The 26,315-nt window shown below is 40.4% G+C and overlaps 1 protein-coding gene across 1 annotated transcript in view; it reads left to right on the top strand.

Annotated features, from left to right (window-relative positions):
• SLC2A9 (solute carrier family 2 member 9) overlaps positions 1 to 5,690 on the top strand; it is a 78,058-nt gene extending 72,368 nt beyond the window's left edge. Inside the window, exon 12 of the mRNA XM_071447340.1 lies at positions 3,905 to 5,690. Within this exon, the coding sequence (XP_071303441.1) occupies positions 3,905 to 4,162 (258 nt within the window). The 3' untranslated portion in view covers positions 4,163 to 5,690. The remainder of the gene's footprint in view (positions 1 to 3,904) is intronic.
• Positions 5,691 to 26,315: the final 20,625 nt, after the last annotated feature.

Raw genomic sequence — 26,315 nt, 5'->3', positions numbered from 1 at the left:
GGCTGGGGGAGGAGAAGCAGCTTTGTTCTGCGAAGGTGCAGCGTGTTCTGAGCCTGAGCAGGACGTGCAGGCAGTGTGGAGAGAGCAGCATGGGTGGATGTGTCAGTGGGACATGGATGGGGCTGCCTTGGAGCTTCCTGCATGCCCAGGGCTGCTGCTGCTCCTGCTTGGAGCAGAGGGTGAGGAGTAACCTGTCCTTATGTGAGGAAATGCAGAATTACAGAAACCACACACTTTCCTTGAATTTTTTCTCTATTTGCTTAGAACTTCCATTCAGAATTGATTTGCTTTTACTTCTTCCTCTGACATTCCCTTCCTCTTTTAGCTGCACCTTCCAGCTGTTCAGAGGTGGTATGTTTTGAATACTTGTATGCACCAAAAAAGTCAAGCTACTCTTCTGGTAGACACAAGTATTCAATTTTTTGATCACTCCATGTAGCAGGTGAAATACTGTCACAAAGCCTAGAAAAAGGATTTACTGTTTCAGTTTTATCATATATATTGTCATTATTCTTGTATCATTGGCAGTGCACATGTCAGTGAAGAATCTTGAGGCCATCCATGTCTGTAGGCTCAAATACTCAGAGCTGCAGAGAATCCGTGCCTTGTCACCAAAGACTTTAACTGAAGTTCTTCCTCAACTTTTTACTCCCACCCCAGCCAAGGATAAGCAATATCCTTGGTTTTACTTCTGCAGTAGCAGCAGCAGGCTCACCTCTAGCACCTTGGAAGGGATAAAACAACAGAGAAACTACAGGTTAGTTAGGAGACTATGGTGATTACAAATAGTGAGGTATACAGGTTTCATGGACATAACATAAATAATATCCAATATAAATAAAAGAAAGTTCACTAATCTCATGGAACAAAGATCTTGTTTCCTGGCAGATCTGTCTATTAGTACCTTTTCTGTAGTAGCCATTGTTAAATATCTCAGCATTTACTGCACTTCACCACATTATTTCACCTTCTAGGTTCCCTGATGGGCCCATCAGATATGTTTGGGCCAATCTATTGCTTGTTCCATATCTCAGATCTTTCCTCCAGCACCAGACAATTCAAAATACATCAGAAACAGATAAAAATGAATTAAACATCTAGGCTGAACTGTATCCCACCTATGTCCCACTAAAGGTTTTTACTGAGTTGGGATTTGTGATTTAACATTTTCCTCCCGCTTTACCCTGTATTTCTGTCTTACAACCTTTATCAGTGTGCAGTGCATATAGAGGGTTTCATGTTTATAATGAGTAATTTAATTAGTATGTGATGTTCTGTGTCAAACGCAGGTTTGGGTGATCTAAATTGAACTCTGGATGACTTATAAAAGGTTTATGAATTAGTGGTTTTCTTTGCTGTGAGTGTAAATAATAACCAGGTTTAAGAAAATATTATAACTGAAGAATGGCTGGAGATGAAAGGGCTTTTTATGGTCACCCTGCAGTGTTCCTCCTGTCTGGGAATTATGGACCTGTTGGACAAATCCTGCAGGACACAATAAACCCTACAAAACCCACTTGTAGGATTTATAACAAAATTTAATTTTTACCTTATTCTCTGTGAAACTTCAGTTGGAGGTCCTTGAGGATTGCTTCTTAAGGGATTGTAGAAATTAAGAAGAGTATGATTATTACAAATAAATATAAATACATTACGTAAAATAATTGCAAATAAAACATGCACTCATGAGTGTTTAGTTCAATTAGAAGAGGTTTACTTAGATATGAATCAAAGATAATAAGCACTAATTTATTTAGCTCATGGACAGCAAAGAAATCAAGAGGAATTAGAAAGGGGGCACAAAGTTGTGGCTGCATCACCAAAAGACACATTTATTTTAATTTATTACAATTGATTGCCATGTTTATTTATATGGCGTATTAAAGGTTCACTTTCATCATGGAGAATATTTAATTCAGTGAAATTTTAAAAAGTGAGAAACATGATTCTGGGTTGAAATTCTGCCATTCAGCTGAAGAGCAATTACAAATGCGGAAGATCCAGATGTCAAATTTCAATTCTTAGCATGACAGGATGATTTATGAGGCACTGCAAATTATTTTCTCCTGTCTACTATATCCTTTTGCTTCTGCCTCTGTATAAGCTATTTGTTCTATTAAGTTCTATCTGTTACATGCCAGAATATTTCCCCCCCCCGCCATGTTATCCATGCTGTTTGGCTTCTGATTGTCAGCTTGCTCAGGACTTCATGCTTCTAGGGTTTAATGAAAAAGCATTGGTGATCTCTAGAGTCCATAAACAATATCAGAGTATGCACTTGCTGGCTTTTCCTGTTACAGGCAGGATTTGAAGCACTGAACTAGGTAATGAATTATCCACAGAAACAAAGAACACTGTGACTAGGCAGGCTGGAAATCAGCTATGGTATTAAAAAGCAGCTGCAGGAAAGGGTTTGTTCCATTTTTTCTTTCTTGTTCCACGCAGGAATTAATGTTCTTCTTGCACACCACGCATGATGCATAATGAGCAAGTGAAACATAAAAATAGTGCCAAGAATTGCATACACCTTGAGCACCCAAAGCAGGGAGTTAAACCAGCCTGCAGTGTAGGACTGGTGTGACTAACGAGGCATGATGAGAGCCTATTACAAAAATGTGTAAAATGAAGGTTACTGGCTCTGTCTTACTTGTTGCAGTTATATACCTTTAATGGCATAATATGTATGTTGAGGAAGACAGTCTGCTTCTTCTGTCCTGAGTGGCTTTCCCTGGGGTAAGCTCAGCCTTGCAGCACCTGAGGTGATGTGTGAGGAGTTTGGCTCTCCTTGGGTTTGCTGTTCATGACCTGACACAGGGCACCACAGAAATGTCACCTTATTTTTGGAGTTGCAGATACCCTTTCTGGCTTAATTCAGCCTTGTTAATAAAAGCAATTAGAAAAATATGGGTACATAGCATGTTTGAGAGTGTAAATCAATAGAGGAAGGGAGGTTTCCTCAAATGTTGCAAGTGGCTTCTGTGGAGCCATAATATCAAACCTGTTCCAAGTTCAACAAAGCTCAGATGGCAATATGGTATTTATCAAATGTTTTTTCACAACTGTACTGCTGAAAGGTATCTGGTAGCTTCTAAATGACCTAATAATCACCAGGCAAGAAATAGTTATGTTTCAGTGAACTACAACTCCTACTGGCTGGTTGGAGCCTTTATAATCAATTTATAAATGAACTTCTTTACATCTACTCTCTTTGGTTTTGCAGTGAAGTAAAATCCATAACATTCAAATATGGTCTGTACTTTGCATTCCTTTAACTAACTCTTACACTTTCTAGCATGAAAAGAAATGCATTTTAGGGACTTTTTTTTCCTTCTGTGAACTCCCGTAACCATAAAAGTGATAACAAATGTGTGCTATTTGGGGTTTTTCCTCATTTATTTTGCAAATCTCAAAGCCTGTAACTGCTGTGATGGAGATGCCCCTGGCTATGGCAGTTTTTCCATGGGTTTTTAGAGGTGCACAGCACTGCTGAAGCATGCCTCAGTTCCTGTACCTGGGACTGGGAGGCAGTGTGCAGAACCACCCAGTGAAACATCTGCCCCATTTCCAGCAACCCCAGGGCCCTGCCAGGCTCAGCTGAGCACAGTGCAGGATTCCTGCTCTCCCCCAGCTCAGTCTGGTGTCTCCCAGCACTGCCCAGATTGCAGCTCTCTGTGTCTGTGCCAGGAACCTGCTTTGCTGTCGACAGGCCACAGGCAGTGTTGGAAGAACCAAAATTTCATGCATTTTTATGAACGTTTCAGCGCTCCAGCTAGCAATGAGTGCCAGTACTTTACTTGGTTAAAAGTTGCTCCATACGCCCCATTTTTTTCTTTCAAATTATTCCTGCCTTTCTTCTGATTTTTTTCTCTTTTGTAATGACCATCTCCTCTGTTTTCATTCACAGGCTGGTTTACAGACCTACTGCTTCGTAGTGTTTGCTGGTGTCTGCTTTGCAGGAGCAGCCTACCTGTTTTTTGTCCTGCCTGAAACAAAAAATAAGACATTTCATGAGATCAGCCAAGCATTTGCCAAAAGGAACAAAGTAACTTTAGAAATGCAGGAGATGAACCACTACCCAGGGGAGAGGAAACCAAGTGAAGAACAAGAATCAAACTTCACAACTCCAGTGGACAATGGGGAAACCTTAAAAAGGATTGTGTAAACCCATGATGTTCTTTCAGGGGATGGGGGAGAGAGTGCTCTTTTCATTTATAGCAGTGCACAACTTGTATATTTTATCATGAACTGCTTCTCCTTTGAAAATGTTCTAAGTGAGTATGGGTGAACTCATTAGCAGCTGGGGTAACAGTTGAGACAATGAGGAGTGGGAGGAGTGGCAACTGATGAATTAAATGAGATGGAGTTTCCTTGGCACCTGTGAAGCAAGTGGTGAGTGGGATGGGGAATACAGACTTGGAGATGTGAAGTGGCAGTGGGGAGCCAGGGTGTTGAGCAGCAGCTGGCTGAGCACCCTATGTGCTCACAGGGAGGTGGGCATGCTCCCTCCAAGAGGAGGAGGAGGCAGAGACAAGGGGAGAGATCCCAGTGGGGGTCTGCTGAGAAGCAAACCTGGAATGGCACCGGAATGAGTTTCTCCATGTTTCCCAAGATGTCATTCAAGCTCCCCATGAGATCTGACATGACACCTCCCTGACCTCCCATTCCTTTTCTAGCTATTTTGACTTTCAGTTGCATTGTTTGAACATCTCCCACCATCCCACAAATGGGCAGCTCAGGGTCCTGATGAGTTTCCTTGTCTCACTTGCAAATCCTGATTCACTAGTAATAGAGTTTGTAAAAATCGTGCTCAACAAGAGTTGTCTCTAGTTTCTGGGTTTGCTGGCACTGCATTTCTCTGAATATATATATTTACATAATTTTAATTTTTAAACTTAAAAGGTTTAATATGAAAGGAAAGCTAAACCTCATGGGGAAGTGAGAGAACTCTGATGGTATGCATAGGGCATAGTATTGAAACAAAAATTCAAACATGAAGTGTTCCAAGGGTTAGGGTTTTTAAATTTTTTGTTTGTTTGTTTATTGCTTTTCTTTTCAAATTCCTTTTAAAACAAGTCTTAGGAGCCCAAATTTCCCTGACACCTGGCAACTTAGTTCTTAACACTCAGATGTCTGCATAGGAATTTAAACACTAATTTTTATTTGGGCATTAGATTCTGAAGCACCAGGCCTAGCTCTTATTAACAAGTTTCTAAGCTATCTAAAGCTTTGTAAAACTGCTTGATTTCATGAGAGAAAGACTCAGCAGGCTCTCAGTGGTTCAGCCACCAATTAATGGGATTTTTTTCTTAATGAACATCATCTTTACAGTTTTAATTTTGATAACAGTTTTTCTTGATCCCTCTAGGTACCTGGATGTTGATGTAAAAAGAATTTTTAAATTAAATAACAGTAAGTCTTTGAGCTGCTCTCAGTTAGGAGTAAGACACAAGAAGAAAGTGCAGCATGTAGGTAGAGTCAACTGCTTCCACAAGTTATATTTACTAATCTAGAAATTCATGAATTTTGAGCATTTTTGCAATGTATGCATACATTAATATATATGTATATACATTCCAAGTGTAGATACTTATTAATATTCAATGGCTTTATATTAGTGCCTTTAAGGTGAAAGAGGGTAGATAGAGATTGGATATTAGGAAGAAATTCTTTACTGTGAGGCAGCCACAGCTTCTTTGGGCAACGCCTTCCAGTGCCTCATAGTAAAGAATAGAAATTCTTTAAAAGAATTTCTATTCTTTACTATGAGGCACTGGAAGAGGTTGCCCAAAGAAGCTGTGGCTGCCCCATCCCTGGAATTGTTCAAGTCCAGATTGGAGGGGGCTTTGAGCAATCTGGTCTAGTGGAAGGTGGTGGGGGATTGGAACCCATGGTGGGGGATTGGAACAAGATGATCTTTAGGTGCCTTCCAACCCAGGCTATTCTATGATTCTGTGATTTATATTCATGTATATACACATACAGTGGATAATTATTTTCTGGTATCTGCAGGGGGAGGGGGGGTTGTTTGTATTTCTCCAAGTAATAAGCTCATTTTTGTTTTGTTCTACACTGTAAATTACACTGTAAATTATAATCAGAGATCTTAATGTTCAGCTCTTATGACTTTATGACTAATTTATGCATATAGTTTTATACTGTGATTTATTTGTATATGGCATTTTTACCACAGACGTTGTAAGCTGACCTAATAGGACAATTTCATTACTAGATAATTGACAAAAAATTGATGGGTGCTTTTATGCCAGACTTTATGGAGTTTTTTTCCATCGGGATAGAAGTACAGCAGTAAGAAAATTAAATATATACGAGAAAGAGAATTGAGAATGAAAAATAAAAAATTTATGGGTTTGGTGCTACTATTAAGAAAGAGAGCGAAGTGGGATTATTCCAACAGACAGTCATAAATGGAAGCTAATCAAATACTGTGGAGAAAACTCAACAAAAATATTATTGTAATAACCACTTGTAAAATTATATATACAGCAAATGAAAGTATTACTTTTCAGTGCCTTTAGTTCTCTATTCCAAGGGTTATATGAGGCTTGCAAGGTGAATGGTTATGTAAACACTGAGTGTGAATGCCAGGCCTCCCGAAAATTTTATGAAAAAATTTCTTCCTTTTTTGCCTGCAGGGCAAGACTGGCAAATTCAGACCTTCTCCTTCAGACTGGGAATTACCTTACTTTGTAGTTAGGGCTACTAACATGGTATGATGAGATCTGCTTTGAGCCAAGTTGGAAGATTGGAAACCAATATTATTAGAATGAGCAGAATTTAGCACTTAGTGCTGTTCATCAGCATACATTAGACACTGTTGAAAATGTTACAATTGGATAACTTCAATTAAATATCATGCTGACCTGATACAGCAGTTGTATCAGAAATCAGGACTTCTGCAACAAGATAAAATCATCTTACATTTGCCTACAGTTGCATTTGGAGCCCAGCTCTGAATGCATAGGTAGAGATGTCTGATAGAATTTCCTATCACAGCTTGGGGGTCTTGTACAGCATTAACAGCAAGGGGTCATGTTTTCATTTCTGCAATCCCATTTCCCCTCTCCTGTCCTGCCTGAGATGGGCACACAATTTCTGTGTGGCTGCAAAGAGCTGCTACAGACTGGGCATGGTGTGGGGCAGGGGTTCCACATCTCACCTGATTTTCCTTGCCATCCAGTGTTCAAAGCAATTCCAGGCCAAGCTAGTGCTTTGTTCACTAGCCAGGGAAGTGTCCTCCGCCTTGGGCTGTGGAAGTTTCAGATGTGCCAGTACTTCATTAACTTTCTCATCTCTGACCCTAATGAGTCTGCTGTTCTTGAAGTTGTTCTATACAGTTTTTTTCCATTGTTACGCTGCTATAATTTTTCCAGCAATGAGAGGACCACATGGAAAATATCAGCAACTTATAGTTTATTTTTTCTTATTGAATGTATCTAATTGTCTATAGCCTGTGTGTTTGTCAGCAAGTGTTGTGTGGTGCCACATTCCCTTTTCCTGTCTGACACTGGGGTGAGGTACTGTGAGGTGGTGTTTGTATGAGTATCACAAGTCTGTGTGATCAACCATGTCCATGCACAGTGATTGCAAAATAAACCTTTGGAATAAAATTTAAATTATGTGGATTTTGTTCTGGGTAAACCTGAACCTCCCCTATGCACATGTTTCAATTCCCTGGGGTTTTGTATGTCCCAGTACAAGACTGTTCAGTCCTGTGTCTGGATGAGCCAAGTCATTGTGAGCTCTGCAGTTGGGTCGTTGGGAATTATGGGAAGAAAATGGGCCCTGAAACTGTATATTTTTTGAAGCATTATTTATATTTTGATTCTCAAATCAGATTCTATACTTCATTCTTTCATATGTTTATACTGGGCTTCAGAAATAAAAATGCAGACAACGGTGTGAGGAAAATTATTAAAACTGGCTAGTGGTAGTAATAACTGCTTATAAAAATTGTTGAAACTGGTGAGGCTTTTTGAAGAAAGTTGTCATTTGCAATGGATGAATTTGAGTTGCTACAGCTCTACTTCTTGATGAGAAATTCAGTCAAGTGACTATTTCTGCTACAAGGATATGCAAAAACTGAAATCTGAAATATGTATAAAAAGTTGAATTTCATACTTCAGGTTTTGAAGCCAATTTTCACTCCACAAGGATCTGCTTTCTAGTGGGGGAAGATGTGAGTAATAATCCATATGGGATAATTTTCATCTTCAGAGTAAAATTTAAAAAAGTAAAAAAAAAAGTGAAAAAAAAGCCCACTCTAAAATCAACCCTTTGAAATTTGCTTTCTTTCATTTGACTATTTTTATGTGCTTTTCCTTAAAGACATCACCATATAAACTACTGGAGCTCACATCACACAGCAGGAAGAACAAATCCAAGTACAGCATTCTTAGGAAATTCCTGTGGACTTTTCCTTTCAGTCTAACTCTAGTAAACAGAGTTCAGATAAAATCTAAAACCCTGAAACACAGAGGCCCAGACCGAAGCAGGTTGGTTAAGGTAAACATTTGTGCAGTTAAAACATTCAGGTTTGACTCCATACTTAATTCTCTCTTCAAGTGATTTTATTTGAAAGTGAGTTCAGTGGAAAGGTGAATTTCTTGGACTTGGACTCCTAATCAAGTTATCACAGCTCAGTAAGCAATCATGAATAACCTGAGTCACTAGAGCCTCTTCCTTGCAGGCTAAGCTGCATTAACCTTGCTTTTGCCATGACCCAAGACAAACATGGGCAGTGGATAATTGAGCTGGTTTTTGAGATGCTCCTGCTAAAGCTTCACTACAGTTAAACTCTTTTAAACTTGGATTTTGACTTTAAAAAAAAAAGTACACAAGAAAAGTTTTCAGGGGACATTACACAGTGAGTGGTGAAGTCAACAGGAATCTTCTCCAGTGGTTTCAACTCCACAAGTGTACCAAGAAAGACATGCTATATGTACAGGAATGCTAAGTTTGGCACATTTTTATCTTCTTTAGAAAGCAAGCCAGTGGCTTGTTCTCTCAGTCTAGGAAAATAATGATATAATTCAGAGGCTGCAAAAGCACCAATCTGAGGCATTTCTTCTGAATTTGGGAGCAGGGGCTTGGTTGGTAGGTTGGAGATTTGTTGAGGTTTTTTTTAAGAGAACACTTTCAGTCTGGCTCATACACCAAAGCAGAGTACCAAGAATGAGACTGCTGGAGTTGTTGATTCCCTTAAGATTATTCCCAAAAGGTATAAAGACAAATATGACTCTGTCACACCCTTGAAACACAATCCATTAAGAGCATGATCTTGCAAATGTAGGAGGTAATTTGTCTGCTGATGCGTAAGGTACCATGCAGAGACATTGATTTTTGTTTCATTTTCTCTTGGTCCTCTCAGTTAAAAAAGTCAGTCAAGCTAAATGCAATGCTCATCTCTACATTTGTTCCACCTTTTGTTTCTGATTAGTTCCACCCAATTATATAAAAATTTTTACAGTTCACATTTGAAAATCAGAAAGCAATAGTTACTTAGGAAAAGCAAACATGCCAAAGATTACAAAAGTGATAAGTACAATTTTCTCTACAGGCTGGCATTTTCAAAGATGAATTCAAGATTTAATCCCTTAAATCCAAATTTCATATAATTTCATCTCTTTGAATTAAAATCTACTGTCTATGTATATGTGTATATATAGAAAGACTTTTATGTTATCCCATGGAAAAAGTTCAGCAGTTATAATTCTTATACATAAAATAAATTGGACCTTTTGGATACTATATCAAGTTGTGAACTGGACAGGTCAGACACACTGGGACTCAGACACTTGCATTAATAAACTTAGATAAAGTTTGCATCATCTTAAGGTTGGAAAAATTGCCTAGCAAGGCTGTCTCCTTTTGGCCAGGCTTAGAGTCTTCACTTTCCACTTTTCTAGACTGCTAGGGAGAGACTATAATGCTAATTTGCTTAAATTTATTTTGAGGCATCAAAGGAAAACATCAAAAGTCTTTTCATCCAACTGGATTGAAGACCCTCAAGAAGCAGCATGTATTAGAATAGTGCTCAGGCTAAATATACCCTTCCAGGATATGGTGATGCACTTTGTACACCAGAATCTCTCGGCCTTTTGGTGGGGAGGGCCTCATTGCCACCCCTCCCTTCTTTTCTCTCCTCTATCTCCACCTTCCCCTGACATGGGCTGTGCTTTGCCTCTAGGTGTGCCAGCACATCTTTAGAAACAGCATTTTCATCAACTGAAAGAATCAGAAAAGCTGATGCTTTTCTGGACCACCATTCAGGCATGCTGTCACCATTCTTACAGGTTGCAGTGAGCATTATTTCCTGATCCAGACTACCACAGAAGTGGGGAAGCCCCTGCACCACCCAAAAATTACATAAAGAGGCAGAAAGGAGGTCTCACCTCTCAGTGGGATGAAAGGGATGCAACCATGGCTCTCCTGCAGACAGGTACAGCTGCACTTTTAAACTTCTTTTATGGACTTTAAATAGGCCATGAGCAATGCAACCACAAGGAAGGTGGAAGAAACTCAGGAGTTTGTGACTGGGCAGCTGCTGACAGATGAAATCTCTGCCTGAGAAATCATCCAAGTGGCTTAGACATTGCTGCTGTTGATTTAATCAGTAAGAAACATGTAGGTGGGCACCTGCAGTATCACTCTGAGATGACAGTAAAAGCACTGCTCACTTGGCAATAGTAATCAAAGAAAACAAAAGGCCAAAGGGATAACAGTGGACATCACAAGAAAAATTTAATATTACAAAATAAGTTTTCTAACAGAATATCAGTTAAGAATAAACATGGCCAAGAAAAACGGGATGCAAGACAGATGGTTTAATTTTTAGTACATGACACCTATTCAATGAGCAATTAAAAATTAATTTAAAGGTAATAGAAAAGTTCAGAAATGCATAACCAAAGCCGTAGAATTCATTAGCACAAATTAGAATTAATGAATTTTTATAGGAGTAGATATTTAAATTAATGATAACTTTCATATTTAGGTTAGGCACTAGGAATAAAGAAAAGCTGTAGCTAATAACAGCTAAGAAATTTCTCTAAGGAGATGAATTGCCTATAATTGGCCATTAGAACACACTTCCATCTTCTTTTCAGATGTACAGATAAATTATGGACACAAGATGCTGCTTTTCTGGACCACCATTCAGGCATGCTGTCACAATTCTTACAGGTTGCAGTGAGCACTATTTACTGACCATAGAAGTGGGGAAACCCCAGTACTACCCAAAAAATACATAAATAACACTTGAGGAAGGTGGGGGATAGAGGAGGGAAAAGAAAGGAGGGGTGGCAATGAGGCTCCCCACTGAAAGGCTGAGAGACTCTGGTGTACAAAATGCATCACTAGATCCTAGAAGAGTATATTTAGCTTGGGCCAGCCTGAGCACTATGCTAATACATGCTGCTTCTTGAGGATCTTCAATACAAATTATTCTCTAGTTGGATGAAAAGACTTTTGATGTTTTCCTTTGATGCTTCAAAATAAATTTAAGCAAATTAGCATAGAACTCTCACATTGTTTCAAAAAAACCCAAAACCCAAGCCTTAAGTTGTTTCCACACAAGGAAGCTTTCATATTAAATTTGAATTATGTCTAGTGATAACCATTGGGAGATTGTGCTCTGAACTTCTTCAGCTCTTTTAAAACCTTTGCTACATTTTATTAACTCAGATTTTGCACAGCTGTTACTTGGTAGAAGTTTCAACCTCTTCTCATTGTTCACAGCCTTGGCTAATCAGCATGAGAAATGAATGTTAGTAAGACAAAAAAAAAAATTCTAACAATTCAGCAAGAGTAGGAGGAGAATCAACATGTCTGGCAAGCTTGTGTGTTCACTATGAACCAGGACAGCTGGCTCTGATTACTTAAAATTGTAAAAACTTAATAAGTAGGTTTTCTAAATATTCTCAAACTATTTACTAAATAGGGTCAGCTTTGTACTCCAAAGTACTGACTTGAAGAGCTGGAGTCCAAATGGAGTAGGTGACGTTGGCACTCAGGATGTGGGTGGTGCTGAAGAGATGATCACTCTGGAATTCAAAATTGTTCTCAGCTCTAAGACAATTTTTGGTTTAAATTTAGAAGTGACAGAATATTGTAACACATCATACATGCTTTCACTGTCATTAAGTTACTCAATACTACTTTAAAAATCAGATTTTTGAAGGCAAAGACATTTCTTTTATCTTTCAAATGAAAGACATTGACAATGCTTTCTTCTGTACACAATATTAGCTCATGGGCATTTATGATGGCCACTTTTCATCAGTTGTACCATGAACAGCTTCACTAGGTGAACAGTAGAAAGCTTTTTCCATCTCCAGTAGATAATGCAATGTCTTTTAGGCTGTTCATATTTCAGAATCAAAAGAAAAATGCCAAAATAGTCAAATATTAAAGCCACTCTCTCTGGAGCCCCACACAATAGCTCTTGGAGAGGTTTTACCTTTAAATATTGCAGGTGGGATCTGAGGTAGGCAATGTTTGGCATTTTACCCTTCCCTGTCATCACAGGCCAGGATTTCACTCAGAAACCTTTACACAGCACTGAATAGTCACATAAATACTTTCGGTGGTGAGAAAATGATTGATAAGCAACAAAATGAGAGCTAGTCATAAGGTTCAAAATTAGCAGGACTGGGTCCTTGTTCAGTAAACAGCAGCTATTACCAATCTCCCCAGTCTGTGGTCCTAAAGATTCATTGTGTAGCTAAGCAGGATACAACTGCTGCCTCCTAAGAAGAGTGAAATTAAAACCATCTCTATAAGTTGCTTTCTGCTTTGAGAATATGTTCAGCAGGAATTATTACAATGGCCAGATTTGCTCTGGGTGTTTATCTGTAATATTTCATCTGACCTACATGCACAACTCGACCAGCTCAGGATCTGGCTGGGTTTGACCAAGCTCCTACACAGTGTCACTGCTGGCAGCAGGTCACAGACCCACCCCTTCCCCTCAGCCTGGCAGCAGTGCTTGGTTTAGTCCTTTCAGTTACTTAAAGGATAAAAATCTTACAATTTATTGAGATGATACATGGTAAATGCCTAATCTGCTCTATGACATTTTGTGCTTCATATTTATGAAACTCAATAGTTGCTTTATTCTGTAATTGTTGGTGTTCTCTTTATTTGTATATGTGTTTTTCATGGCAAAAAGTCCCACCCTTGCCTCTTCCCGAGATTTAGAAACATGAGAGATCAGATTCTCTTGCATTAGAAAACAAAACCAAAAAAATCTTGCATGGTATTTATTTAATAAATCATTGAATAACATTTTCACAGCCCACTTCAAAGTCTATGCTTTTGTCAGCTGGACAATAGTGAGGGGACTATCAGAGAGGAAGGAAGAAGAGCAAATGTGATAGAAGTTGACAAAGATGTTGAAGCTGGAAGAGTTCCTCTTCCTCTGGCTGCTGCTGTCCTGGAAGGAGCCAGCTCACCTGCAGGACAGCCCTGGGGCTGGCAGGCTCCTACCACACACCTGAGGGAGCAGCACCACCCTCCCTTGCTGCATTCTGCTTATCTTTCCAACAGCTGCTCAGGCAAAAAGCAAACTCTGAAGGGGTTGTGAGAAGCAGAAATAGCAGCTAAATGCCAGGCTCTGCCCAGCCAGGCTCTGCCAGCTGACCCTGCAACCTAAGGTGCATCCTTGGCACATTAAATTGAACACACAGCAAACGTGCCTGCAAACATTTCTAGCCCAAGGAAAAACCCCTGCTTTGAAAAAAAAAATCATGCATAACGCTCAAAAGTTGGGTTTTCTTCAGGTATGACAGCCCAGTGCCAGTGGCACTGCAGTCATGTGCCAGTTTGCTTAGACCTCACTGTTATTTGGTGCAGCAACTAGAGGTCTGTCACTGCAGTGACTAATGACTCTGCATCAGATGCATCCCAGTGCAAAACAGAAGGAAAAACAAAGAGTAGACAGCCAGATATTAGTCAGTTATTCCTTGTATACATTCAGCAGGGTATGAAGAATGCTCACAGACTTTAAATATCTCTTCTGTCATGATGGTAGTTGATCTTATAAAATAACAATGTTCAGATAATTGCTCTTTCCAAATGTTTCTTCCACAATAAATTCAAATAATAGTTATGCACAGAGAAACAAGCACCTCAGACTCAAGGGGAGTCTTGTTTATGGGTCAATAGTGCAGCTATGTGATTCATTCCCAAAATTACATGTGCAGAGATCTTTTTATTCAAAACAGGGAATGTATAAAAAAAAATCCTTTCATTTTAATAATTGTATTCAGTTAGTAAATCAATTCCCAGAATAATGGAAATCATATGCAGCATAGGGGAATAATTATATATGTATTTTCATGCAGAGTTATTTATATTTAGATGATTTTATACATATATACACACACACACAAAGACATATAAAATACAGCTTTATGTGCTGTAAAATAGTAAACATTTTTTTCTATTTCTAATGGCAGTAGTTCAGTAAGCTGTATCTCCTTGCATCATGTATGTCTTTACTAAATTGCACAAACTGAAGCCCTTCTCCAGACCAGTTCACAGATTTATAAATTATTTATGTATCTGTCAAGAGTTTAGTGATTTGCTCTCTTTAGTTAGAAAGGAGAAGTTCTAGAAATCATCACTGGAATAGTTCTAGTCCTTCAAATAGAAATACAACTGTGTACAATTAGTGAAGAGGGATTCCAGGTCCCTGCTGCTTTGACTTTTTCTACATTCACTCCCAGTTATTGATGTAAAGTTTGTAATATCTGTGTAATTCTGTGAGAGCTGTCTGTGCACATCCAGGGCCAAATAACAATAACAAATAACAAAAGGCAAATCATAGTTTGTGCAGAACTTAGAGCAGCTTAAAAAGCCACTGAAACTAAGTTTTTGTGAGTTATTTTCAGTCAAGTCCTACACAGAGCATATTCAGAAATTCTCACACAGCTTAACTAGCAGCTTTGAATGCCTCATGAATTTTTATGATCTTGTTAATACTGAAATAGTGGAGTCCTTTCTATATTGCTTAGTTTATGTTGGCAGTAGAATGGGGAGTTATATTAATCTATTGATGCCTGCATCTTTTTATGTACTCTAGCAAAATGTATGTAGAAAATAACATGTGTGATTCAGAGTTTTTGGGGCTTGACAGCTAAAGCCTGGGTTTATACATGACAAGATGGCTCAGGTACAGTGAAACATTTTTTAATTTAGTCTCCAAGCAGACTCCACTGTTTTTGCACAAACTGGAACTGGTCTCCTTGTTCGAATTTGCCAAACAACTTTAGAGCTGCTCAGTGGGTGCTCTCAGCCTGCCTGACCAGGTCAAAATCCTGGCTTCTGATGAGTGTTTTCAGGGCACTGCTAAGGTTACAGAGGGGAAAAATCACATTATTCAGCCTACCTGTTGACTCAAAATGACACCAAGACATAGAGATTACCCTTTTCCTTAGTCTCAGCTGCTTCTCTAAGCACAATTCTCACAGCACCTTCACTCCCTACATAGTTCCAGCCCACTCCCCATACTACCCATCAATTCCATTGTTTTCTGCCTTCTATCAGCTTATACACCACTGGTGCAAGCAGCATTTCTCAGGTCTGTGATCCTGCAGGCTTTTGATGAGGATTGTGATTTACACATTTTCACTCCCCCTTCAAGCCCACCACAAGTGTGGCTGAGCCACTGCTCAGGGCTCATCAGGAGGTGCAGCTCACAAACCAAAGCTGCAGTTCAGTCCTGCTGGTCACAAACTGAAGCTCCACTGGTGAGAAATGAAACCAATCCACAGAATCCAACACTTATGGAATCATTTAGGTTGGAAAACACCTCTAAGACCACCAAGTCCCACTCTTGACCCAGCAGTGTCAGGTTCAACACTAAACCTGGAACATCTACATGTCTTTGAAACACTTCCAGGGGTGACAACTCTGCCATTTCCCTGACAACCCTTTGGAACAGGCTGCCCAGGGAAGTGGCTGAGTCTCACCTCAGAAATTTTGAGGAAGAAGGTTTTGTGGTGCTGACATACATCATCCTCTGAAGAATGAAAGAACTAGGGCTCAGCCTAAAGAAATCCACCACACAGAGAAAAGCCACATATAGAAGAGCTTGCTGCAGAAATGGAAGACATAAACTGTCTTCTTGCTGGATTCCTCAAGAATTAGTGGGGTTCACTTGCAATTTCTTTTTTTTTTTTAATACCAGCAAGGTCAGCATGACAGTATAGTAGATGTTTGTGGAAGCTGGGAAAGGTTTTTGTCTGGTGGTGCTAAGGAATAAATGGCAGAGAGGTGACTTAGTTGCAATTAATCCCTCTCTAACAAGGCACTAGGTTACTTCCATGCTTCTCCCATGGCCTTTTGCAGCAGTTTTCTGGTGCTCACAGGTTAAAACTTCTGGACTAAATCATTGGCAACCTGATACAAGACAAGATAAAACCTTTATCACAACAAGACTATGAACAGCCAGAAATCACATAGTGAGCAGTAATGTAATGACAATTTCTCTTACTCTATAGGTGCCCTGAATCCCCAAACCCTGGCTGGGAGTGAGAAATATGCAGACACAGGTGTTTCTAACTCCACCTGGAATAATCTGTGCTTCAGCTCTCTTCATCCTTTTCTCTTTTTCCACACTATAATCAAAGCCTTTCAGTGCAATTTTCTTAACTGACAGAAAACAAGAGATAATTGTTGAATCTTTGAGTGACTTCACCCAGAAAAGCCTCTCTCCCATTAATCCATATATTTCTGTCTCCAGCAGAACCATTCTATACAGATGAGAGGGTTTTTATTTGCTCAGAACTTATTTCACCCTGAATTTTTTTACAGTGCAGCAGAGAAAAAGCCATAGTCATACTGAGTGTATCACTTCTAGATAATAGCTCTGCAAAATAGGGCTGCCTGCTCTCATCCATACATTATGCACAGAGCCAGGGCTTAACTGTGCTCCCCCTAGCTGACAGAAAAAGAGCAAAAAAGGAAAATCAATAGGAATGGGGAAAAGTTTTAATTAACATCTAAAATTCAAAATGCTGCACGCATCAGTCTGGAAAGTCTCTAGTGATAACACCTGAGAATCACAATATAGAAATGCCACAACACTCAGTTACACTGTGTTTTAAAGCCATGTGGCAAAAAAATAAAATAAAGTTGCTGCTAAATCATTTTATTCTCTTGGCCCAACTTTAGTGGAAGCAGTGATTTGTGTTGATATTCTGGAGCAGGAGATTCCAGTTTGTGTCATCTGGATGGAACCAGTGGGTGGTGTAAATGTGCTCTTCATTAAGGCAATGTTAAATGAAAAAGCTCTACCAAAACCCATTGAAAACTTCCCAGGTGCCTTGCTGGGCATTGGAACTTGGGAGGCACAAGTTTATCTTCCCAAACAAGTCACAAGAATATACACTCACACATGTTGAAAATAAACAGAAAATGGAGTCTCTTCAATATATACTCCAATTTCCCAACATCTGCTCCACAATAAACATACACTGCACAGTTGCTGAACATTAGTCCTTTCATCAGCAGAGGTAATTAACTTTGAATAGCTGACTATCTATTTCCAGTTGTTACATAATGCTTTACCTTAAATAGCTCTCTTGGAAGAGAGACACCCCATGAAGTACATCTTAAGGATCACCTTTCAACAGCATCAACGTGGTCATGGCCACAATGTCTGCCTCGGGGTGAGCTGTGCCCCACCACTCTCCCAGCACCTCCTCAGGTGGCCCGGGGGCAATGGCTAACACCACACAGCAAGCAATGAGTTCTACTGCTGCAAGAGCTGCAGCAGCAGTAAAGGGTGAAATGTGCCTGCAGGGAGGCTGGGAGAGCTCAGGAACCCACCTGCAGATGCTGCTGCTCCTCCTCTGAGAGCAGAGCCCCAGGACCCCCGAGGAGCTGCTTCATCTCCACCCGGCTGCCCAGGCTCCTTTTGTCCCGTCACAGAGGGCATCTGGAGGCATGGGGACAACTGATGGGTCTTCCCCTTGTAAAGACTGTCAGATGAGCCTGGAAGCAGGCAGGGAAGCTGGCCATGCCTACCACAGGCAGAGTGCTTCTGAGCAGCAGAATAAAACCAAATGCAGCACAGACTGCAGGGGCAGCAGTGCTTGAGGCAGAGAGGACTCGGCTGGCTCCGGCCCCACTCTGAACTGGGAGGACAGCACCCTCCAGGACACCCCTCCAGACCTCCAACATCTCCAGCTTACTTTTTGGCATGTAAATTTCACCAAAATCATCTCCCAAGCTCTAGAAGTCCCTGATGCAGGCCTATTATTATATATTATATATTATATATTATATATTATATATGTTCAATTTTAAATGAAATTGAAAGCCAGACATCCAGTTCCAGTGGTAGAAGGGGCCTGCCTTGTCTCTCTGTCATGTCTTTCCACTATTATTGCTATAAAAGGCATTTTGCAGTGAAACAGTAGCAAATCCATACTTTATGTCTCATCCTGGGCAGTTACAACTTATCTAAAACATCTGAATGACTAAACTACAGGAAAAAAAACCCAACTGAAACAACAACTTTGATTGCACAAAGAAAACAGAGGACACCTAAAATCAGGGCAGTGGCCTGAGTTTTACACTCATAAAGTCTAAAAGCATTCTTCCAACAGTATAAGAAAAACAAGGGCTAGTATTAAAATTGTTCCCTCCCACCCAGAGCCCAAATCTCACTGTTGGACTGACATTTCTTGTGCTCAGTTAATCCATTGCTCACAGAGCAACACTAGTGACTGGCAATTTTTAATTAGTTGGACTTTTTCTTTATAAAATACTAGTGATAAAGGACAGGCTTTTCAGGAGACCTTGAAAAGCATATGAGCAATAACAGACAGAGATGGCTAGATTTTGACATTAAATCAGTATGGAAAGTTGGGCCATGAGCATCTTTAAAAAGGGCTACTCTGTCAGCACCTGAGCAATGGGAAAAGGTCTGCAAGCAGAATGGGTTTGAAATCTGTCTCTTCTAAATTATTCAAAATAGTTTTTGAATGTTACAGTTTGTGTTGTTCTTTAAGGAAGTAAATTCAAGTGCCAGCTTTTTGTAGCATAGTTCCTGCAGTTATCAAATCTGCCTCATTCAAATTTCTGCCCAGCTGCTCAGTAATCTAATAATCGCCTTCCAATTTTACAGCTTACACAAATTACTTTTAAATAGAAAGATATGACTGACAGGGAGAGAAATGAACCTGAGAATTATCTAAATTATTCTTTCCCTGTCCATTTTGACATTGCCTAGCTTTCAGAGATACCAGGGTTGCTGGAGTCACACCTTTAATCACTTTGTGCCAGGAATATCAGGGTGGAGAGCTGATAAATGTGTGCAGTTTGCAGAAAGATTAAGAAAAATAAGTACTACCTGGATGCCATGGTGATAAGTGAATGATAGCATTACATTGCTTCCCACCAAAAGTATTGCCCCAGCTGTAACCAGGGCTGGATGCAGTGCTTTGTTTCCACAGTTACAAAATGAAATTTTAGATCAATAATTTAAAAACAAAAAGAAAAAAATTAAATAGTATTTTCCTGAAGTAAAAATGATCCTCTAAATTCTGATGAGACTATAACTGCTATTGTGCCTATGTAACTTTGCATATATTGGCCCTGGGTGTATATCACTATAATGGTGATAAAGTCCTGGTCTTTTACACCTCCAAGAAGAAATGAAAATTTTATGCTAAGGTGAAATGTGAAAAATTGAAACTTTCCTGTTGACAAAGGATTTTCATAGGGGGAAAAGACTTAGAGGCTTTCCAAGGCACTGAGAGACATCCACAAAGGCTGCACTCAGTCCTGGGGCTGCCTGCCTCAGACTGTGTCCTAGGGAATCCTTCCCTCCCTGGGCTATAGGGCAGCCAAGGAAATGAGCCACAACAGCTGAAAGTGAGCCTTTTATTTTCTAAAACTGCCTCACAAAGGGGTACACATAGTGTAGTAAGTGTGGGCCACCACAAAGCCAAAGTGGTGCAACCCTTCTTCAGTGATCCATGGGAAACTGGTGTCAGAAGATCAGAGCTACACAGCAGCTGATTAATGAGCACCTGGTCTTGCATGGGTTACAGCCATGCCCATGCTTGAACAGACCTGTAGGCAGCCCCATCCCATCCTGGTTTATCCATGGCCTGACAGTTCAGCCCAGCCCCAGTGAGATGAGCTGGGAGAGAGAACCCCAACTCCAGCCTCTCCTCCCATGCTCCTGAGCAACCAGGTCTAGTGGAAGGTATCCCTGCCCATGGCAGTGGGGGTGGAACCAGATGATTTTTAAGGTGCTTTCCAATCAAAGCCATTCTATGAATCTATGTTTTTGGGGTTTTTTTTCCATGTACTCTTTCTTTAGATAATTATAGATTTATCCAGATGCCATTTTTTTCTTCCTGGATCTTATGGTTGATTCTTAATCTAAATCAAGTTCTGCTGATTCTGTTGAAAGCAGACACTAAAGTGTAATGGTAATTACTGCCATTGCAAGCAGAGATGATCAAACTATTCAGTGCACAAGATTTCTGGTTTTCAGGAAAAACCACCCCCATCTACTTATGGCATTTATCTAAATGTGCTTTTAAAACAGTTTGGCAAAGGAATAATTAGTATTGTTTTCACAACTATAAAATACCTTTTCTGCTATCATGTGCTTTTCAGTGAGCACCAATAAATAAGCAAGAATGAAATAAGTAAATATTTGAGTGATGTAGGTTTGAATATGTGGACATGTCTTTATTAACACAGTTGAAATTTTTGGGATCAGGTCTCATGAACCTGTGTTGTTTGGTCCCTTTTCCTCCCTCTTCTCACACCACAGAATATGTCTTGTAAGTTTTTTTAATCATCTCTCTGAAGTTGAAAAAAAAATCATAGAAACATAGAATGGTATGAGTTGGAAATTACCTTCAAGATCATCAAATTCCAACTTCCTGCCATGTGCAGGGACTCTTTCACTATTCCAGGTTTCTCAAAACCCCATCAAACCTGGACCTGAACGCTTCCAGAGGTGGGGCATCCACAGATTTTCTGGGCAACCTGTTCCAGTGCCCCACCACCCTCATGTAAATTTCCTCCTAATATCTAATATAAATATGACCTCCTTCAGCTTAAAATCATTCCCCTTGTCCTATCACTGTATCTGTAATCTATTTTAAGGTGTTCCTGTGAGTAAGTGAATCTAAGTCCTGACATCCACACAGCATTGCACAAAACTCTGGGTCTCTGGTCCTACATGCTGTTCCTGGAAAGCCAAAATTCAAATATTTCAGAGCTAGAGACTTTTTAAAAATTAAGATATGCATTGGATTAATGTACACACAGACTTTAAAACACCTGGAATAAACTGACATCCTGGCTTTTCCAAGCTAATTCAGGCATAACAGCCAGCTATCTGGAACTGATTTCATTGTAACATTACAGCTGCCAGGAAAAAAACATGTTTTTTATAATTTCATAAAGTATCTTATACAATGTAATCAATGTGCACTATGGTCCACAATTTATTACCTACAAAGGCTTGAATTCAACTCCCAAAGCACACGCTGTTACTATACAATATAACACAAGTAATTTCTGGAATCATTTTCCTGTCCTTTAGGATTAAATTCTATCTTAGTAAATTTCCCACATGCTTCAAAACAAAAACAGTGTAAAAGATGGTAAATGCTGTGGTTTGGCCCAGTCCATTCCTAAAATAATAAACAAAGGCAAAATTTATCGTGTATTGGAAGCTACTTTTCAGATCACTTCAGAGAGGACATGAATCTGTTGTGCCAGAAAAGGAGATAAATGTCTCCCTTAATGCATATCTCTCTTTTCACTCCAGTAGAGTAGCAGGTTATATTTAAACTCTGGAGGACACCATCACCTTGCCCCTCTTGTTGGTAAACATATTAGCCCCTAAATTTGTTCCTAAACAAGTCAGTATTTATTAGGCTCTAGTCCAAAGCCTGACATTCACAAAGGTCTGCACACAAGTCCCATTTAACTCTCCAACTTGCACCTTTCTTGCAGAGCCAGGATTTGTGTTTCAGTTGAAATTCTAATAGGTGATGTTCACACCAGCTGCCTGGTCTCCAGTGGAAGCCTCCTGCCATAGCTCACTGCTGCTCACTGACTGCTCCTCCACACAGCCCAACAGAGCTGCTGGTGGGACCCTCTGCCCCTGCTGCCTCTGCTCCTGGTCCATAGCAGGGGCTCCTCCTGGCTGCACAGCCTCCATGCACACACCTTCCTGCACATCCACGGGGGTCAGGTGGCAGCAGAGCTGCACAGAGGAATGGCACTCATCTCAGTGAGATGGCCGAAAAATAATAATATTCCTTATGTTCTCTGACAGTTGAGCCCAGGCCTGTAAATGGGAAGGGAACATGCCCAGACACACTCTCAATTTACAGCTGTCTAGCACAGAATCACTACAGACATGTCTGGCTCAGTTTGGCCCATGCTAACCAGCATGGGCCAAAAATTTCCCAGGCAGAGTCTGGGAGTCGGGACAAGCCAAGAACCATTCCTGACAAACTGTTTCTCATTTCTCTGTCATTCCTTACAGGAGATCAGTGTGATGGGTTCCTGTATCTAGACAATAGGTCAAATTCCCCCACTGTTTGGAGAACATGTTTGTGTGTAACACCCTCATATCTCTCAGAAAAGAGTTATGTAAAACTTTCTGGGTTTTTTTGTTGGGTTTTTTTCAATACGGAGCAGGAAAACAGAAAATAATTTCCAGGTTCACACTCACCAATGTTTTCCTGTTTGCTGGTCCCTAAAAATTTTCCAGTGACTCCAGATTCTTGTAGGACACAAAGCTCACTGACAGGAAAATTGCTTTTCTTAGACACTTCCATGTACCTTCTGAAGTAACAGCTGATGCCCCAGTGACCAGACTCTGGGTAAAGCCAGTTGTCCAAGCACAGTACTGCAGTTTGAGGGTGAGGAGAGCTGCCCTTCTGCTCTCTGCATTTTTCATCCTGTACTGAAGCTCCCTAAAAGACAACTGCCTTAATTCTTTGTGATGTTAAATGGCAGGAGATGACTCATTTTGAACTAGCAAAAAAAAAAAAACCAAGAAAGAAAATGCCAAAGTTCTCAAGTTCAGCATTCCAAAAATGACTTTCAATTTGACAAGCATGAGTAGAAAGAGCTCTTCACCAGACTTTGAACTGCATCTCTGCTTAGCCCAGGAGCAGCAAAGCACAGGTCAGGCCAGTGAAAAACACAATGGAGAGCAAAACAGAGAACTGACAAGGAAGGCATTTGCATTCACAGAAGAAAAAGAGCAGAATCATATTAATCCAAAAAAACAGACGAGGATTTTGTTTTTAACAAAATAAAAGAGGGGTGGTAACAACTCTGCCTGCTCCCTAGGAGTAAAGCTGTAGCCATTCTCCACAGTATCTCCAATGGTGCATAAATCAAAATCCTGAAAGCAAAATGAGATGACTCATCTCTCAGATGGGCATCTGTCTTGCTGAGAGCAATGCAGAGCAACCAGTTACATTCCTGGAGAAGGTATTCTGAGGAAACAGACTTACAGGCAAACTATCACCAGCTGAAGGTACTGTCTGGTGACAGTGAAGTTTTCTACATCTTGTAAGATGTGGTCTCTTCTCAAGCCTTTAATCAAATTATTACATTCATATATTTCTGAAAGCCATGACATGGAATGATAATGTTTCCAAGAACATTTCCTGGTTTGATTTCAACACCCTGGTAAAGAAAAATCAACTTTTCTAGAAAGGTAAGTTTGCACTCCGGGGGGAGGCTACATTACTGCTCGGGTGTAGCAAAGTAAAACACCAACATTTTGGGCAGAAACAAACACGGCTTTAAAACAGAAATGCAGCACAGCATCAATCAGTTTGTCTGTGTACAGTAGGAATGCACTTCCTGTTGCACAAGAAGCCCAAAAGAACAAAATGTGGAAGAATATAGGAAGTTATCTGTAACATCCTAAAACAAGCCCAAAAGAACAAAATGTGGAAGAATATAGGAAGTTATCTGTAACATCCTAAAACAAGCTAACAGGTAAAAAGTTGTAACAAGAACTATGTAATAAATATGGTTTACTGGCCCTCTGGGCATTTTTGTCTTCACTTACTAATCTATCTTCCATTCCAGCCATCGTTAACATTTCAAAATGTCAGCAGCTTTCAAAGAGCCACTGTGTCTTTCAAAGTAAATAGCTTAAAAAAAACATCTTCCCCAAAGTTCATTAGTAATGCAGTGCTGCTGCCGTAGTTGATGCTTCATGCTGATGAGGTGGAAGCACTGTGAACTAGCATAGTTTTATTTTATCTTAAATTAGAGGAACCATCCCATGAAGGCTCACTGCAGGTTAAGGTGGCTGCCCAAGCTGGAGAAGTCAGGCTGAGGGACAGCCCCTCCTGCCGCAGACATAGCAGTGAGCAAGAGACCAAGGACAAAGAATTTGCAGACAGCTTCACTAAAGAAAGTTTGGCATGGATGAGGACAGCTCCAGAGCAAGTGAGTGAATGACGTGATGACAACTAGATACACAGATGTAGTTTTTTCCCAAATACATATAAGCCCTGTGATATAGAGAAGGCCAGCAAAATGTGCACAAGCAGGAGTCTAGTGAGCTTTTCTTTTAGCCTCTCCACAGGTCCAAGCTGAAAATTCATGCAGTTGTACACAGCCAAGTGGTATTTTGTAAAACAGAGTGGACAAAGAAAACCCATTTATGAGGTACATGTCTTCTGTCAATTGCCTGTTATGGAGCAGGCCTACCTGGTAAGGTGAGTCATGAACTTATGTTTTTCCATCCTTGGTAGAGCAGCATGTACTGCAGGGGCATTTTAATGGCCTCAAACTAAAAGAGAGTAGGTCTAGACCAGATACTAAGAATAAATTCAGCAACAATTCCGTACCTCTTAGCCATGGCTTGCTTCATTCTGAACATCAAAAATCCCAAATACAAAATTTACGTCATAGAAAGATTTTCTAATGGCCAGCACCTGAGTATAAAATATCCAGGGATATTTTATATATAGGCAGGGAAGACATACCTGAGCTGTTATGGTCCAAGGCCACTGAAGGACTTTGTCCCTCCAGGTGAGGGAGCACACCTGGCCTCCAGGCTGAAATACAAAGGAACAGGTGTCTCTCAGGGTCTCTAGCTGGTCAGTGACCCCAAGAAATGTTAAGAAGTCTCTTTTCCCAGCCCAGGGGTCGAAGAAGGGGTCAGAACTCTTCATTTCTCGGTCTCAAGGTTGTTTATTATTCCTTATCTATAAAATTCTTTCTCCTGGCCTGCCGAGGTCCCCTCAGCAGGACAGCCTGAGCCACTCTGCCTGCCCCGGGGCAGTGTTACCTTTTTATACTAAAAACTACCTGTACAATGTTTACAATTACTTTCCAATACCTATCACCTATGTTAGACAGTGAGCTTCTACTCTAAACCAATCTAAAAGTGCCACCATCACAGCAGAAGATGGAGGCCAAGAAGAAGGAGAAAGGCTGGACATGCCCAGATTCCTCCATCTTACCCCCTGAACCCCCATTCTAAAAACCCCAAAATTCTACATTTTCACCTTGGGAAAAATTCACTATCATTCTACTTAAACTATCCTTCATATAAAGGTTGGGAATTGTTTTTTCCAAGGGCTAAATCAAAGGCACAGGGGTCTTGGGCTCTGTGCCAAGGTCTCTGAGCCCCCTGGGCAGGGTCTTGAGCCCTCCAGGGCAGCCAGAGGAATTTCCTGGGTTCCCACAGGTATCAACCTTCTAGACTGTGGGAGGACTCCCCAGAAGGGATACACAAAGAGCCCACAGGATGTGGAAGAGAGTTGTCCAGAGCTGGTGCTAAATACATGTTCTTGGAATGAAGCTTGGACCTCAATTCTGACCTGTAGGATGGGTGATGAGCTTTCAGGCTTTGGGATCCAGGGACTGAGATCCGCTGGGAACATGTCAAAGAGCTCCTGTGAGCCCATTCCCTTATCTGTCTCTCACCTGGCATACAGAAACCTGGTTAAAGCACAGCACAAAGACCTGGACTTATTGCTTTACTTTTGTGTGAGACAGGATGCTCAAATTTCAACTTCGTAGGAGAAATTTAGACAAAGCTGCTAAACATTTCCACAACATTGCTTAGGCTTCTGGGGACATGCCCCAGGTGTCTTCTTGATCTTTATCTCCTCAAACTAAAGGAAAAAAATGTGTTTTTCTAGCCCTATCTAGGAACTGCTGTGTTGCCAGCACTTAAGTTCAGATCATGACTCAAACCTGACAATCACGAGACAGAAATATCCCCTTCTAGTCTAGGGGAAGCTAGTATGGTGAAAAAAAAT

This window comes from Agelaius tricolor, unplaced genomic scaffold (assembly GCF_023055355.1).
Source record: "Agelaius tricolor isolate 1412-34295 unplaced genomic scaffold, bAgeTri1.0.p SCAF_24, whole genome shotgun sequence".
NCBI classification, from domain to species: Eukaryota; Metazoa; Chordata; class Aves; order Passeriformes; family Icteridae; genus Agelaius; species Agelaius tricolor.
Note: the sequence above shows the minus strand (reverse complement) of the source record. Positions and strands in the feature narration are given on the sequence as shown.